The sequence below is a fragment of the Neomonachus schauinslandi genome, chromosome 9 (assembly GCF_002201575.2).
Source record: "Neomonachus schauinslandi chromosome 9, ASM220157v2, whole genome shotgun sequence".
NCBI lineage: Eukaryota > Metazoa > Chordata > Mammalia > Carnivora > Phocidae > Neomonachus > Neomonachus schauinslandi.
Genome location: NC_058411.1, coordinates 102,183,053 through 102,197,559, shown reverse-complemented (window position 1 = coordinate 102,197,559; position 14,507 = coordinate 102,183,053). Strand labels below are relative to the sequence as shown.

The 14,507-nt window shown below is 36.4% G+C and overlaps 1 protein-coding gene and 1 pseudogene across 3 annotated transcripts in view; both read right to left on the bottom strand.

The window, feature by feature from the left end:
- USP3 (ubiquitin specific peptidase 3) overlaps positions 1-14,507 on the bottom strand; it is a 110,243-nt gene that overhangs the window by 48,701 nt on the left and 47,035 nt on the right. For all 3 annotated transcript variants that reach the window (XM_021694047.2, XM_044918320.1, XM_021694046.2), the window contains 4 exons: positions 7,303-7,386; positions 4,025-4,106; positions 2,467-2,549; positions 954-1,067 (listed from right to left, as the gene is read on the bottom strand). In XM_021694047.2, coding sequence (XP_021549722.1) covers positions 954-1,067; positions 2,467-2,549; positions 4,025-4,106; positions 7,303-7,386 — 363 coding nt within the window. The remainder of the gene's footprint in view (positions 1-953; positions 1,068-2,466; positions 2,550-4,024; positions 4,107-7,302; positions 7,387-14,507) is intronic.
- On the bottom strand, positions 13,465-13,861 carry LOC110584019 (annotated as a pseudogene).

Genomic DNA, 14,507 nt, shown 5'->3' with positions numbered 1-14,507 from the left:
GGCTCTTCAGAATGTGTGGGGATGGGGTGTATGGGAGCAGGGGTGGGCTGGCAGAAAGAACATTACGTTAAAATATATACAAATTAGGGGCACCTGGGTGGCTCAGCTGGTTAAGCATCCGACTTGGTTTCGGCTCAGGTCATGATCTCAGGGTCATGAGACTGAGCCCCGTGTTGGGCTCTGTGCTGAGCCTGGAGCTACTTCGGATTCTCTCCTTCCCTCTGCCCTCCCTGCCCCAGCTTATGCATATGTGTGCTCTCGCTCTTTAAAAAAAAAATATATATATATATATATATGTGTGTGTGTGTGTATATATATGTACATATATATGTATATATATACACACATAAATATAAATACATACACAAATTATAAATCAGAGCCTTATTTCAGTAATGTTAAGATATGAAAAAAACTGCCCATTACAATCATAATACAGATCTTCTGAACATCAAATGGAGCACAGCTGCACTGAATTTGCATACATATTGGTTCTCAATAATCATTTGTCAATTTTTCCCTCTCCGTATCAACTAAAAATTGGCTGTATTGCCCCATAATTAATTTGATGACTACAAATTAATTTTATTATCCAAAACAGATTTATCTAACAATATAACACAAATCAATTCACAAAAACTAATGATATTCATGCTGGTCTACACCTAGAACTGTGTTTCATATACAGATGTCAATTTTAGAGCTCAAATCCACAAAGACTTAATATGTAGAGAGCTAAACTTATTCTCCTATTAGGTAAATAGAAATAGAAATAAAAAAATAGAAATAAACAAATTATTAAGATCATTAGCTAGACAGTTAAACCCAGGTTTTAGAAGAAGAGTGTTTTAAAATGCATGTGCCTATGAACTCACATAATGCAATGGAAATCACCAGTAAGAGTCCCTTGTTTTGTAGCTCAAAGCCAGAAAGGATATATTCTTAGAACTCACACATTGTTATCCCCTTGGCTCCTGGTGTGGTATGTTCGCCTTCCTGCTGTTTTCCCATTCCTTAACTCCACAGCGGGCAGTTCTTTGAAATAACAGCAAAACTGCTCAATGTTACTATTTTAAAAGGAAGGGAAGAAAATTATTTTAAAAAGAAGAAAGAAAGAAGAAAGAAAGAAAGAAAGAAAGAGAAAGAAAGAAAAAAGAAAGAAAGAAAGAGAAAGGAAGAAAGAAAGGAAGGAAGAGAGAGAAAGAAAGAAAAAAGAATTTACTAGGACTGTAAAGAAAGTTCTATAAAACCTACATGTGAATTTTTAAAATGTGATCTTTCAATTTCTCAAGAAATTGCTTTGAGTTTCCCCATTAAGTTTCCTCATTTACTCTAAGAAAACAGTATTAACAGATGACTTTGTAGAAATGAACAAAGAGCTTAAAGCAAAATCTGTTCCAAAAAATTCTGAATTCTGGGGCACCCAACTGACTCAGTTGGAAGAGCACACAACTTAATCTTGAGGTTGTGAGTTCAAGCCCCACATTGGTTGTAGAGACAAATAAATAAAACTTAAAAAAAAATTTTTTTAAATCCTCAATTCCCCTCCCCCAAAGGTTGTCACCTTTTTATGGTACCTGTTTCCAGGTATTCAATAATTTCCTCAAATAAAAACAAACCATGAAACCAACCTTATTGTTTAGATATACAGTCAAGAGTAATAAGGAGAATTCAGTAGTGACTTGAATTTCTTATCTGAACAAGACTAGATAAACCAAGAGATAGTACCTTCAAGGAGGGATCAAGTATGACTTCTGCTCCTTATGTGCAAGGTGGCCTTGGGAAGAGAATTAATTCTGGCCTTTGATGCCACATTAAAATCTACAAGTACATGACTTTCAAAATAATTTCTTCTACATAACTGAGGTCAGCCTTGTTGGGTATTTTATTTTTACTACTTATCTTACATTTTAAAGATCTTCTAAACATCCAATCTTATGACCATATTTAAGACTTAACTAATGATCGGATTAAATTCTCTGAACAAGGTTCTCTGTAGTCCAGGGGTCTGTTGGCCAAATCTGGTCCCAGGTCCCAGCCACTGAGCTCTTACATTTTTAGAGTTGTTTAAAAAGGGTGGAGGTGGAGGGACTGGGGGCCGGGGGGAAGATAGGAGACAGACTGTGTGTGGCATGCAGAGACTAAAATACTTACTGTCTGGCCTTTAAATGAAAAAGTTTGCGGACCTCTGCTCTAGTTTATTCAAGAAGCAATAGGAGATAAATAATAACAACTAACAATTACTTACTGCTGGGCACTGTTCTAAACCCTTTATATAAATTATTTAATCTTCCCAACCATCCTATGAGGCACAATTATTATCCCTGATTTTACTGATGAGGAAACTGAGGCACAGGGAACTGACCAGAGTTAGTGGCAGAGACAGAATGTGAACCCAGAGCCTTTCCTCCTAACCATTTCACTAGAAACTAACAGCAGCATCTTAAGCTCTGACGTTGACAGTACCTGAGCGACTGAAGGATGGCATTCATGAAACATGTGTTCCCCAGATTCCGGAGGCCTGTGGCACAGATGGCAGTGGTGCTTCCCTGCAAAATGGGACGGGCGGCCATCAGTAATACCAAGAGAAGGACATGTCAGACATCAAAGCAAAGACCTATATTTGAAACTCTAACATCAAGCCAATTTGGAATTGGTCCTTTTTTGTCCAATGAATATTTCAAACTCTCATTCTACTTTCTGTATAAGTGTCCAGATATTTTTAGAAGCCTGTTTCTGATCCTGGGATTGTCCTACATGGGAGTACCTCATGGAAGCTTATGAGGAAACCAGCATTAATGAAAACCATGGAGTACAAATTTGAAAACCAGGAAGATCCTTAAAAGAAATGAAGTTTAAGACAATGCTTTCATAAGATTTTATTAAAACTACTACAAATTGAAAAGATATAAATATTTACCTGAAATATTCACCCCCAAACCTTTAACTATGCCATGCATAAATGACCAATACATGTATTCCTAGCAATGGGATATCAATCTTTAAAAACTACCTGAATTTCCCTTAAAGACCAAGGCTTGATTTTCTGATTAGCTCTACAAATGCACCGTAACATCTGAATACTACACCTGAGAAGAGAATCTACCAATCCAACTCAGAGCATCTCTGCCCATAACTCAGATGGCCAGAGAGCACTTCAGCTCTTTGTTTAACAAAATCCTAACACTTGGGGTGCCTGGGTGGCTCAGTTGGTTAAGCGACTGCCTTCAGTTCAGGTCATGATCCTGGAGTCCCTGGATCGAGTCCCGCATCGGGCTCCCTGCTCAGCAAGGAGCCTACTTCTCCCTCTAACCCTTCCCCCTCTCATGTACTCTCTCTCTCTCTCATTCTCGCTCTCTCAAATAAATAAATAAATCTTAAAAAAAAAAATTAAAAAAAACAAAAAAAACAAAATCCTAACACTTTAACTAAGTAAGTGCATGTCTAAACATAACTAGCATGACAGCAGAAAGGCAGATGCAGGGCAAAATTACTAATGTATTTAAAAGTATTTAGTGATCTTTAAATTTTATTAATTTATTAATGGATCATACATCTGGTAACAGATGGTTACCAGAATGAGGAAACACATTCTTTCGTGGTGAAATTGTATTAATGAAGTCCTAAGAAATAAAACTTACCAAAACTTCAGACCCATACAATTTGCACTTAGAACCTTTAACAGAAAATAGCAAAGATCTTTGGGATCCTTAGAAAGAGAGTAGCAAGACACATGAATAGGCTTTAAGAGTGAACACTTGCTAAGGTAGAGGAGCACAGTAGTAAACCTGATGGCAGGAAGGCACTGACAGATGGACAAAAGTGGGTATTTAAGTCACATCAAGAATCATTAGTACAAGTGGCAAACATTTTGTAAAATATACCAAATCCAAGTTTGGTAAGGAGCAACATTAATGAAAAATTTATGAAAGTTTATAAGGAGCAACATTAATGTTAGAGTTGTAATAAAACAGTGACGAGATCTCAACCAATTCTTACATTTGTATATATTTTAATTACTTACATTTACTTTTAATAACTTGCTGTTTAGTGATGAGTTTTCCAAAAGTTTTCTTTTCCTATGCCTGTCAGCTGTGAAAGCCGAGCTATTAAAACACAAACAGATAGTCAAAAAGACATTAACACAAACATACTAGACAGCAGGTTAAAAAATAAACGTTGCTGTTCTAAGGGTCTGGGGTATAGAGCCCTGCCTGGCTGCTTAGCAAGGCCAGGAAGTGACCTGTTAGGCCCACTGTGGCCCACAAGTATTTGAAGTAAGTGACGAGTTCCACTTTCTTGGCAATCCCCACTACTCCTCTAGCAAGGTGGGCTGCAAGCATCTACCACCAGGCACCTCCCAGAAAAGCTGGCCAGGTAGATGTAGTCTGAGACAATCCCTCTTCACTACCACTATCTGCCTAATCGATTGCGAAGCTTCAAAAATGAGAAGACCCATTCCTCACAACAAAAGGAAAACCCTTGTCTGATATGATTATACTGAGATTTAACATTAATTCTCAAATACTATGCTACTTCTTTCTTAATTTTGACAAAGATTTCCTATTTTGCTCATTTTCATAACAGATTATGATATAACCTGAATTTCTGCAAAATAAATTATAGGCACATAGATATATACAAATTAATTCGATTCAGCTATGCTACAAAGGATATTCTGAAACAAATTCTAATTAGCATGGATATTCTGAATTAAAATTTTTCAAAATTTTTTTGATGAGAGATATTTTGCTTAAATTTTATCAGAAAATAATTCTTTCAAAGGGTTACTTTAAAATTATTATATATCAGGAGACCTAATCTAAAAGAAGCAAAAATTATCATTTTTTACTATTAAGACATAAAAAACTACCAAAAACTGTAGTTTCCACTGCAGACTAAAGCCCACATTTGAACAACACAGACTTTTTAAAGTCTGCCAATTCTTTTCCATCTTCTAAAAAGTATGAGGGTAGTCCAAAGTAAATGCATGATTATTTAATTTCCACATGAACTATAGTATCTTTGGAGCATCAGATCTAGTGACAGTTAGTTACCTCAAAACTAAAAATATTCTTAGGCAACATGTCCTCAGAACTCTATGTATATCCCTCTCAGAGTATCAGTGAAAATAAGGTAAGAAAAGACCAATTCCATATTACAGTGTCAAGTTATTCCTTCATAATTCTGTTAAGTAAAGAGGATGAATCACAAGCACTATACACATACACATACACACAACTTAGCAACAAGCCTAACAGTTAGCTTTCAGTTTTAACCTATATAAAGAAAGCATTCAGCTTTTTAAAATGTAAGTCATTAAATATTATCCTCAGCAATTCTCAAAATGGCAGAATTCACTAGATCCACACTGTCTAACACGGTAGCCACTTACTACATGTGGATATATAAAGTTAAATTAACTAAACTTACATAAAATTAAAAACTCAGTTCCTCGGCCATTGCTAGCCACTTTTCAACTGCTCTGCATAAGACTAGGGGCTACCATATAGGACAGTGCAGATTATACAACACTTTCTTCACTTCAGGAAGTTCTTTTACACAGTGCACTTCTAGAGGATATGCAGAAGAGTCTAAAGTTAAGTAAAACACAAATATAATCACAGTTTTGAAACTGTGGTTTCCACTACAGACTAAAGCCCAAATTTGAAGAACAGAAAAATGAACCCAAGTAATGTTTTTCAACACAGGAGGAGGACTGCAAGGCAGACTTTTCAGTGGGACCAAGCGGAAGTATAGACAAGGAACTCTGACATCTTTTACCTGATGAAGTGGTCAATGGAAATAAAAGATCTGATAACTGCATAAATGCATGTACATTCTTGAATACCCTCTTTTCCCTTTGACTTAGTTCTGATACATTTATTTGGGATTGAGATGTAGTCTTTTCTTAGAGAAAACTGTAAGTGGCAGAAAAAATATTCTGGTAGCTATCCACTTCTCTGACAAAAAAATCAAGTCAATTAAGATCTTCACTATGACATCACCACACTAAAGAGTGACATTACATAATTATTGTGGGAATCTCCTATTGTTAATTGTGACAATTTCAGACAAAAATATTTTGGGTCTGTGTATCTGTACCTCTGTCTCTAATCCTAGATAGGGCTCCTGCTGCTCTATTTCAGATTACAAGAAGGGAAGAAGCACTTTGAAAAAGAGAGGAGCCAAAAGATAACAAGCCAAAAAAGTACTTTAATTCAAAGTGTTTCAACGAGCGTAGATTTTCAAGAAATCCATCCTTCTTCCCTATCAGCTTTGTAATCTATTGTCAACAAGACATGCGTAAGACTTTGGTTAACGAAAACTATACAAGTGTTTTATTCAAAGCACTTAGGCTATTTCCTCTCAATATATGATTTAAAAATATTCTATTGCCTTTAGGTTTGCTAAGGGACTCCTCCTTTTGGTATGTTCTCACAATAGTTTTTAAGGTCAACTGTCAAAATAAATTAGATGGCACCTGACGATCAGGGGTGATTTATACAAATTTCACTAGAGTCAGCAGTCATTCCAGGGCCACGCTTCTATCCACTGCATCACTATTTGGATTTCTGTTTATTGCTTCAACTTTGGGTTCAGTGATTTTTATCTGAATAACCTATCTGGCTATAGCAAAAAAATTCTATTCACATCAGTTGTGAATAGAATTTCTTTATGATGACAAATTTCTTTATGATGACATAATTTCTTTCTGATGACATAATTACTTTCTGATGACAAAGCATTTCACAATCTATTGTAATTTCAAGTGACACATACAGCCCCTAACAAAAGAGGAAAAGACGAAACTAGGATCTTGTGCTATCCTACAGAAGCAGTGGACAGTAATATAATAAAACCTAATTTCCCTTAAAAATAATGCATAAATTTTAGTGCTTCTGAGACCTCATAAAACATGCCTGACAAGGATTTTCTAAAATCATAAGTAACTCTATAATGATTTTCTATCGTTTTATGCCCTTTCCTTACACCTCCAAAATTTCCCTTGCAAATCAATTGACTAGAGCTTATAAATTGGTGGGTAATAACTTAAAAAAAAAAAAGGCTCTTGGACTCTTGGCTATGATTTATGATAAATATTAAATGAAATAAATGCTAAGCTATGACCATTAACTATGGGCACAGTTTCAGATATCCAAAGTTTACTTTATTAACACATCAATCACACTAAAATCATGACGAAGTTATGGAACTCAATAACAAAACTCCCACTCAAAAATTTGCAAAGACCCCTCAACCCTATTCTATACCCTTCCTTTCCCAAGGCCTATTACTTACTTTTCCAAGTTCTGTAAGTGTTCTCTGACTTTCTGTACCAGTCCCAGCTTGGTGTCATTAACCACAAAATCATCACAGCGATAACTGCAAGAAAAATATTAATCAATGTGTGCAAAGAGCTTGAGGAAACCACATAATGAAATCACTAAAAGGCCTGGCTGCTGCCAAGATGATCACTTGGCTCTGCAGGCAGTTACTGTCGGTGGTAAGTTTAAAGAGGACTTGGAATCCACAATGGAATGTCTTTTAAGAGCCTTTTAAAAAAGCCACGTAGGCAATGAACACTAGCTTCTTTTCACATTTTTACTCAAAAGCTCTTCAATTCCGCCTTCAAAAACAAAATAAGCTGCTACATGGGTTACATTCTTTTTAGTGGTGCATAATACATGGAAAATAAAAAGCACCAAGTCAATTCACATAGCATTAAGCCCAAAGCTGTCAGGTAATGGGTCCCAACTCAAAATAATAAGGAATTTGGGGGGAGAAGAGATTTATTATTTTTTTATTAACATACAATGTATTATTTGTTTCAGGGGTACAGGTCTGTGATTCACCAGTCTTACATAATTCACAGCGCTCACCATAGCACATACCCTCCCCAATGTCCATCACCCAGCCACCCCATCCCTCCCCTCCCCCCCCCCCCACTCCAGCAACCCTCAGTTTGTTTCCTGAGATTAATATGGTTTGTCTCCCTCTCTGGTTTCATCTTGTTTCATTTTTCCCTCCCTTCCCCTATGATCCTCTGTCTTGTTTCTCAAATTCCTCGTATCAGTGAGATCATATAATTGTCTTTCCGGGAGAAGAAATTTAAATGAAGAGCAGGGAAAAGGTAATTAACCTACAGGGACAGTTAAATTTAAAGAAAAAAAACCTAAAAATAAAGCTATACATTTAAAACAATTAAAATAAATTGAATTCAGTTGGTTGAGAAGAACAATCATTCAGAGGTGCTAGAAAACTAAAGTATAAAACAGTGGCTACATCTTTTAGGAAACTGATAATTGCTTTGAAGAAAGATATTTTAAGGTGTTCTTTAAAACTGATATTGTGTGTGTGTGTGTGTGTATTTTAGCAAGTCAATAAGCAAATAAAGGAACTCACACGTAATAAACTTCACCTTCTACATTAACATTCAATTTTTTCCTGGAATAAGGCCAATTTTAACAAAAACAACTTACAAGCTAGTACCAATATATTCTTTTGAATAGCGGCTTTGTATAAAACCACTTATTATAACTACCAAAGAATAATGACAGTAATGCTGCCACTCAGCAAACAAAACTTTGAATGCAGAGCAATTAGTAAAAATTAGGTCATCTCTAGCAGAATCCAAAAAACATAAAAGAAAATGGGGGAAAGTAATGGGGGGGAAAAAAAGATTACAAAGAGAAGCATGTATCCTAAGGTCTTTTATTTACAGAAGTTAAAATTTCAAGTGAATGCTTTTGAAAACTTTAACTAAAACAGTAATATATATGTAATTAGTTAATGCCCCTCCCCCATTAGCTGAGTACCTATGCTATCAATCAAGAGTCTCTAAAGTATTCTCCAAGTTTCCTGACATTTTCACAAATAGCAAAAGCTACCTTTTACGTCCTGGACTGTTTCTCTATCATCAAAGTACCAGCAATGGCAGGAGAAAATTCTTTATCAGTTTTATGATAAATATGTAAAATATTAAATTAGTGAAAAGGTTTAATTCCTTGCTTCTTCTCAGCATAATGCTAAGAGAGTAAGGTCTACTCTGTAAATTTAGACTTAAGGCACCTGGTTCCTCTAAGAAGCTTAAAGCATTCACTGATTATGCTGCTACTCTAATTCCTCCTAACATTTTCATTTTATGTTTGCATATATTTATGCATGTATTACAGATAAAACAAGACTCAGTATTCAAAACAAAAACAAGGCTAAATGCTAGTGTTCATCTGGGGAATGAAGTCTAAGAGCAAATTTATCTCACCTTTCATCTATTTACAGTATGCCATAATCTCTAATTGAAAAGTGAACCCCTGAACCTCCATAAAAAAGTTGTTGCTTTGTTTAAACAAATTGTTTCCAGTTAAATTAAATAACTGTTTTTTTTCTTATTAAAGTAATTCTTTTTGGAGCACCTGGGTGGCTCAGTTGGTTAAGCGTCTGACTCCTGATTTCGGCTTAGGTCACGATCTGAGGGTTGTGAGATCGAGCCCCTCCTCGGGCTCTGAGCTGGGCGTGGAGCCTGCTTGAGATTCTCTCCCTCTCCCTCTGCCCCGCCCCGCTGCTCTCTCTAAAAAAAAAAATTTTAAATAAATAAATAAAGTAATTCTTTTTGGTGTGATATGGATTGAGCCTAGGATATAAAACATTTGTTAAAGTAACATTTTTCATATATTGAATATAGATTTATTTATGGTTTTGCTCCATTCTAAACTAATCTGGCTTGACTGGATCTAGTTGCTTCATCTCTCTGAACTTACATCATTAAAGTAAATAAGTTGCTCTAGATTCTAGAGCTGTGCTAATGTGGCTGATGCCACTTAAGAATTGAATTTTAATTTTTAAAAAATTCTAATTGATATAAAATTTCACTTAACAACTAAAGCGGTAAAAAATAATTTTCCACTAAACACAGTTTTATGGTTTTGGCAAAACTATACTTCACTTTTATTATTACATCACCTAAGATGTATTGCAGTGCACATGATGGGTGCATATGTCATTTCTAGTATTACATAAGCATATCACCAATCTAGTTTATGTCAACAGATGGTTATTTTTCTATGCAACAATGTAGCACTACCATGTGTTTATCTGAATATTTTATGCAGACAGCAGAGTTACAGTGATAACTATGTAAATAGTAATTGGTAGTTAAGCTGCAACGCTTATTTTAATTATAATGCAAATTATTTTTCTGGCTTAAAAATTAAGAAAGAGGGGCACCTGGGTGGCTCATTCGTTAAGCGTCTGCCTTCGGCTCAGGTCATGATCCCAGGGTCCTGGGATCGAGCCCCGCATCGGGCTCCCTGCTCTGCAGGAAGCCTGCTTCTCCCTCTCCTACTCCCCCTTTTTGTGTTCCCTCTCTCGCTGTGTCTCTCTGTCAAATAAATAAATAAAACCTTTAAAAAAAAAAATTAAGGGGCGCCTGGGTGGCTCAGTTGGTTAAGCGACTGCCTTCGGCTCAGGTCATGATCCTGGAGTCCCGGGATCGAGTCCCGCATCGGGCTCCCTGCTCGGCAGGGAGTCTGCTTCGTCCTCTGACCCTATCCCCTCTCATGTGTTCTCTCTCTCTCATTCTCTCTCTCTCAAATAAATAAATAAAATCTTTAAAAAAAAAAAATTAAGAATGAAAAAACTTTTAACTTTCAAATGAAGGCACACTAATGAGGCAGTATCAAGTGGAGAAGGTATGTCACAAATTTTACAAAGGATGGCAATACAATTTGCTATAGCAGAGAAAAATGAGTAAGTTGTATAAAAGAAGTTTTAAGGCGTGCCTGGGTGGCTCAGTTGGTTAAGTGTCTGCCTTCAGCTCCGGTCATGATCTCAAGGTCCTGGGATCTAGCCCCACATCAGGCTCCCTGCTCAGCGGGGAGTCTGCTTCTCCCTCTCCCCCTCCCCCGGGCTTGTGCGCGCTCTCTCTCTCTCTCTGTGTCAAATAAATGAATAAATTAAAAAATAAATAAATAAAAGAAGTTTTAAGATAATACCAAGAGTCATCTTCAGCAAACGCATATTCATTTAATAAGAAGTTGCCTCTCAACAGTCAAAAAATAAAGCAGCTAATGAAATTAAACATATAACCAAAAAAAATGTCCGTGATTATTAAATAGGATCTGAGCTTATAATTTTGGCCAGCCATAAAATGGCTGGGATTCTTGCTCAACAAAGAGAACCATTTTTAGATGGAAAGATAAAAAATTTAATTATCATTTCAGTTAAGGGAATTAGGTTTTAAAATTTGAGGAAACAATTAAAACAAAACGTGAAATATCTTAAATTGACCCACCAAGTGAGTGTCAGTGAATAAAAGACTTTTCTAACAATATTAAAGATCAATCTATTCAACATTTGAAAAATTGCAAGTACTTTTATTTTTAGCTTTAAATGAGCTTCACAAGAGATACTGACTAACATTCTGGGTATGTTTTGTCTCAAACAACTTCTAAATTTACAAAGAAATGTCTTCATCTAATCAATCTCAAGTTGTAGATACTATATTTTTTAATCTTTTACATATGTCACTTTCAGCTAGATAGGAAAAAGTTTCTGTCAAGACAGACAATGGGGAAGCCTGGGTGGATCAGTCAGTTAAGTGTCTGCCTTCAGTTAAGCATCTGCCTATGGCTCAGGTCATGGTCCCAGGGTCCTGGGACTGAGCCTTGCATCAGGCTCCCTGCTCAGCGGAAAGCCTGCTCTTCCTCTCCCCTACTTGTGCGTGCTCTCTCTCTCAAATAAATAAAATCCTAAAAAAAAAAAAAAGACAATGGGCCAGCTATGTGAGATCCAAAATCTGGATTTACTAGATTTCCCTTATTATTATATTTATTTCACTGTGTGATACATATCGAAAATATCTGTGTTCTGAAATGGACTGTATCATGGATGCAGTTATTAAAATTGTTCAGTATATATGTACAAATGCTATGAATCATCACCAGTTTATGAAACTGTTATAAAAAAATAGAAGATAATGAATTTAATGACCATAATAATTCATGATAATGAATTAAATGATCTTTCATATTGTTAGAAAAGTTCTTTGCCAATGTTCACTGCTTCAGTTTGAGTCATGAAAGAGTTTACAAAGATTTACTCTATTATTTATTCTAATTCAAAATTTTCTTTTTTTTTTTTAAAGACTTATTTTAGAGAGAGAGACAACACACGTGTGCATGGGGGTAGGGGGAGAGGAAGAAAGAAAATCCTTGAGCAGACTCCCCACTGAGCGTGGAGCCTGACATGGGGCTGGATCCCAGGACCCTGAGATCACGACCTGAGCCAAAATCATGAGCCAAAATCAAGAGTCGGCTGCTCAACCAACTGAGCCACCCAGGCACCCCTCTTTTTTTTAAAGATTTCATTTTTAAGTAATCTCTACATCCAACGTGGGGCTCAAAACTCACGACCCCAAGATCAAGAGTTGCACACTCTACTGAATGCGCCAGCCAGGTACCCCTCTAATTCAAGATTTTCTTGAAATGAAGGGGCACCTGGGTGGCTCAGTCGTTAAGCGTCTGCCTTCGGCTCAGGTCATGATCCCGGGGTCCTGGGATCGAGCCCCGCATCGGGCTCCCTGCTCGGCGGGAAGGCTGCTTCTCCCTCTCCCACTCCCCCTGCTTGTGTTCCCTCTCTCGCTGTGTCTCTGTCAAATAAATAAATAAAATCTTTAAAAATAAAATAAAATAATAAAATCTGTGAGAAAATTGAAGGGCATGTTGTTGATATGGATACATTTAAGAGTCGATTTTCAGTTTACATAGTGCCCCTTTGAATTCAATGTTGATAATACTGAATTGTTACAAGAGTTAGTAGATTTACTTAGATGTAGTTTTGAAACTGATATGCTTTTGTTTCAGAGTCAAATCAGTTGTTCTAAAAAGATGAGTCAGGGCGCCTGGGTGGCTCAGTTGGTTAAGCGACTGCCTTCGGCTCGGGTCATGATCCTGGAGTCCCGGGATCGAGTCCCAGATCGGGCTCCCTGCTCAGCAGGGAGTCTGCTTCTCCCTCTGACCCTCCCCCCTCTCATGCTCTCTCTCTCTGTCTCATTCTCTCTCTCAAATAAATAAATGGTATCTTTAAAAAAAAAAGTTAGTTTTGTCAATACAGATGCAAATATTAAAGAAAAATGGTTTTTCTGTACTTCATTCATTCATTGGAAAACTTCTAATAGTTCTTAGAATCTACTTTTTTTTTTTTTAAAGATTTTATTTATTTATTTGACAGAGAGAGAGACAGAGAGAGCAGGAACACAAGCAGGGGGAGTGGGAGAGGGAGAAGCAGCCTTCCCGAGGAGCAGGGAGCCCAATGCGGGGCCCGATCCCAGGACGCTGGGATCATGACCTGAGCCGAAGGCAGCCGCTTAACGACTGAGCCACCCAGGCGCCCCATAGAATCTACTTTTTTAACTGCAATTTTTATGAATCTAAATAGAAGTCAAGCATTTTTTTTTTCCCCCCAAGCCTTCTGATTTTTTTTTATTACTCAAAAAAGCTTCATTTTTTTTATTTAGCTTTCTGACTCTGTGCTTGGGCCTTCAACACTTTCACAATGATTTTCTGCTCCTCAATAAGGAAAGCACGCTTGATCCTGTCATGAACACACTTAGCACACATGGAACACCATAGGCCCTGCTAATGTGTTTTTTCGTTTTGGACAACCTCATAAGGACTTTAGGTCTCACAACATGAACTCCTCGAAGTTGGCCTAGGCACACACCACATGCAGATTTTGGTGCTTTCCCAACCTTCTTGGTATAAAGGTAAACGATTCTACTACCAGGGGTTTGGGACAGCCTAGTTTTGTTAGAGGCTGTATTGTAGGACAGCCCACGACGGTAGGTCAAACGCTGGACCATTCTGAATGCCTATGGACGCCGTCCCCGGAAGAGCAAGTCAAGCATTTCTAATGAAAGTTTAGTATCTGAATGGAGATGTGCTGTAAGTGTAAAATATACACTGGATTTGGAAAGTTTTATGTAAAAAAAAAAAAAAAAAAGAACACAAACTATCTCTAATAATTTTATGTTGATTACATGTTGACATTATAGTATTTGAATAGATGGGTTAAACAAAATATACAATTAAAATTAATTCTCCTGTTTCTTTTTGCCTTTTTAATGTGACTATTAGAAAATTTAAAATTACATATATGACATATTATTTCTGTTGGATAGCACTGGCAATCTAAAGGGTATCTAGGACATTACCTGCTCTAATATTCTATAATAACCCAATATCATAAAGGGGTAACAAATTTAACTTTACTGAGCTATAAGAAATCAATTTTGTTTTGTCTGGGTTAGTTTTCACCGATTTAAAAAAATTTGTTAATGTTTTCACAACTGTCCTTATTTCTCAAGAGCCAATTTTAGGTTCTCTTACAGTCACTAAGAAGGACACTTATTTCTTTTTTTTTTTTTTTTTTTTTTTTTTTTTTTTTTTTTTTTTTTTTTTTATTTTTTTTTTTTTTTTTTTTTTTTTTTTTTTTTTTTTTTTTTTTTT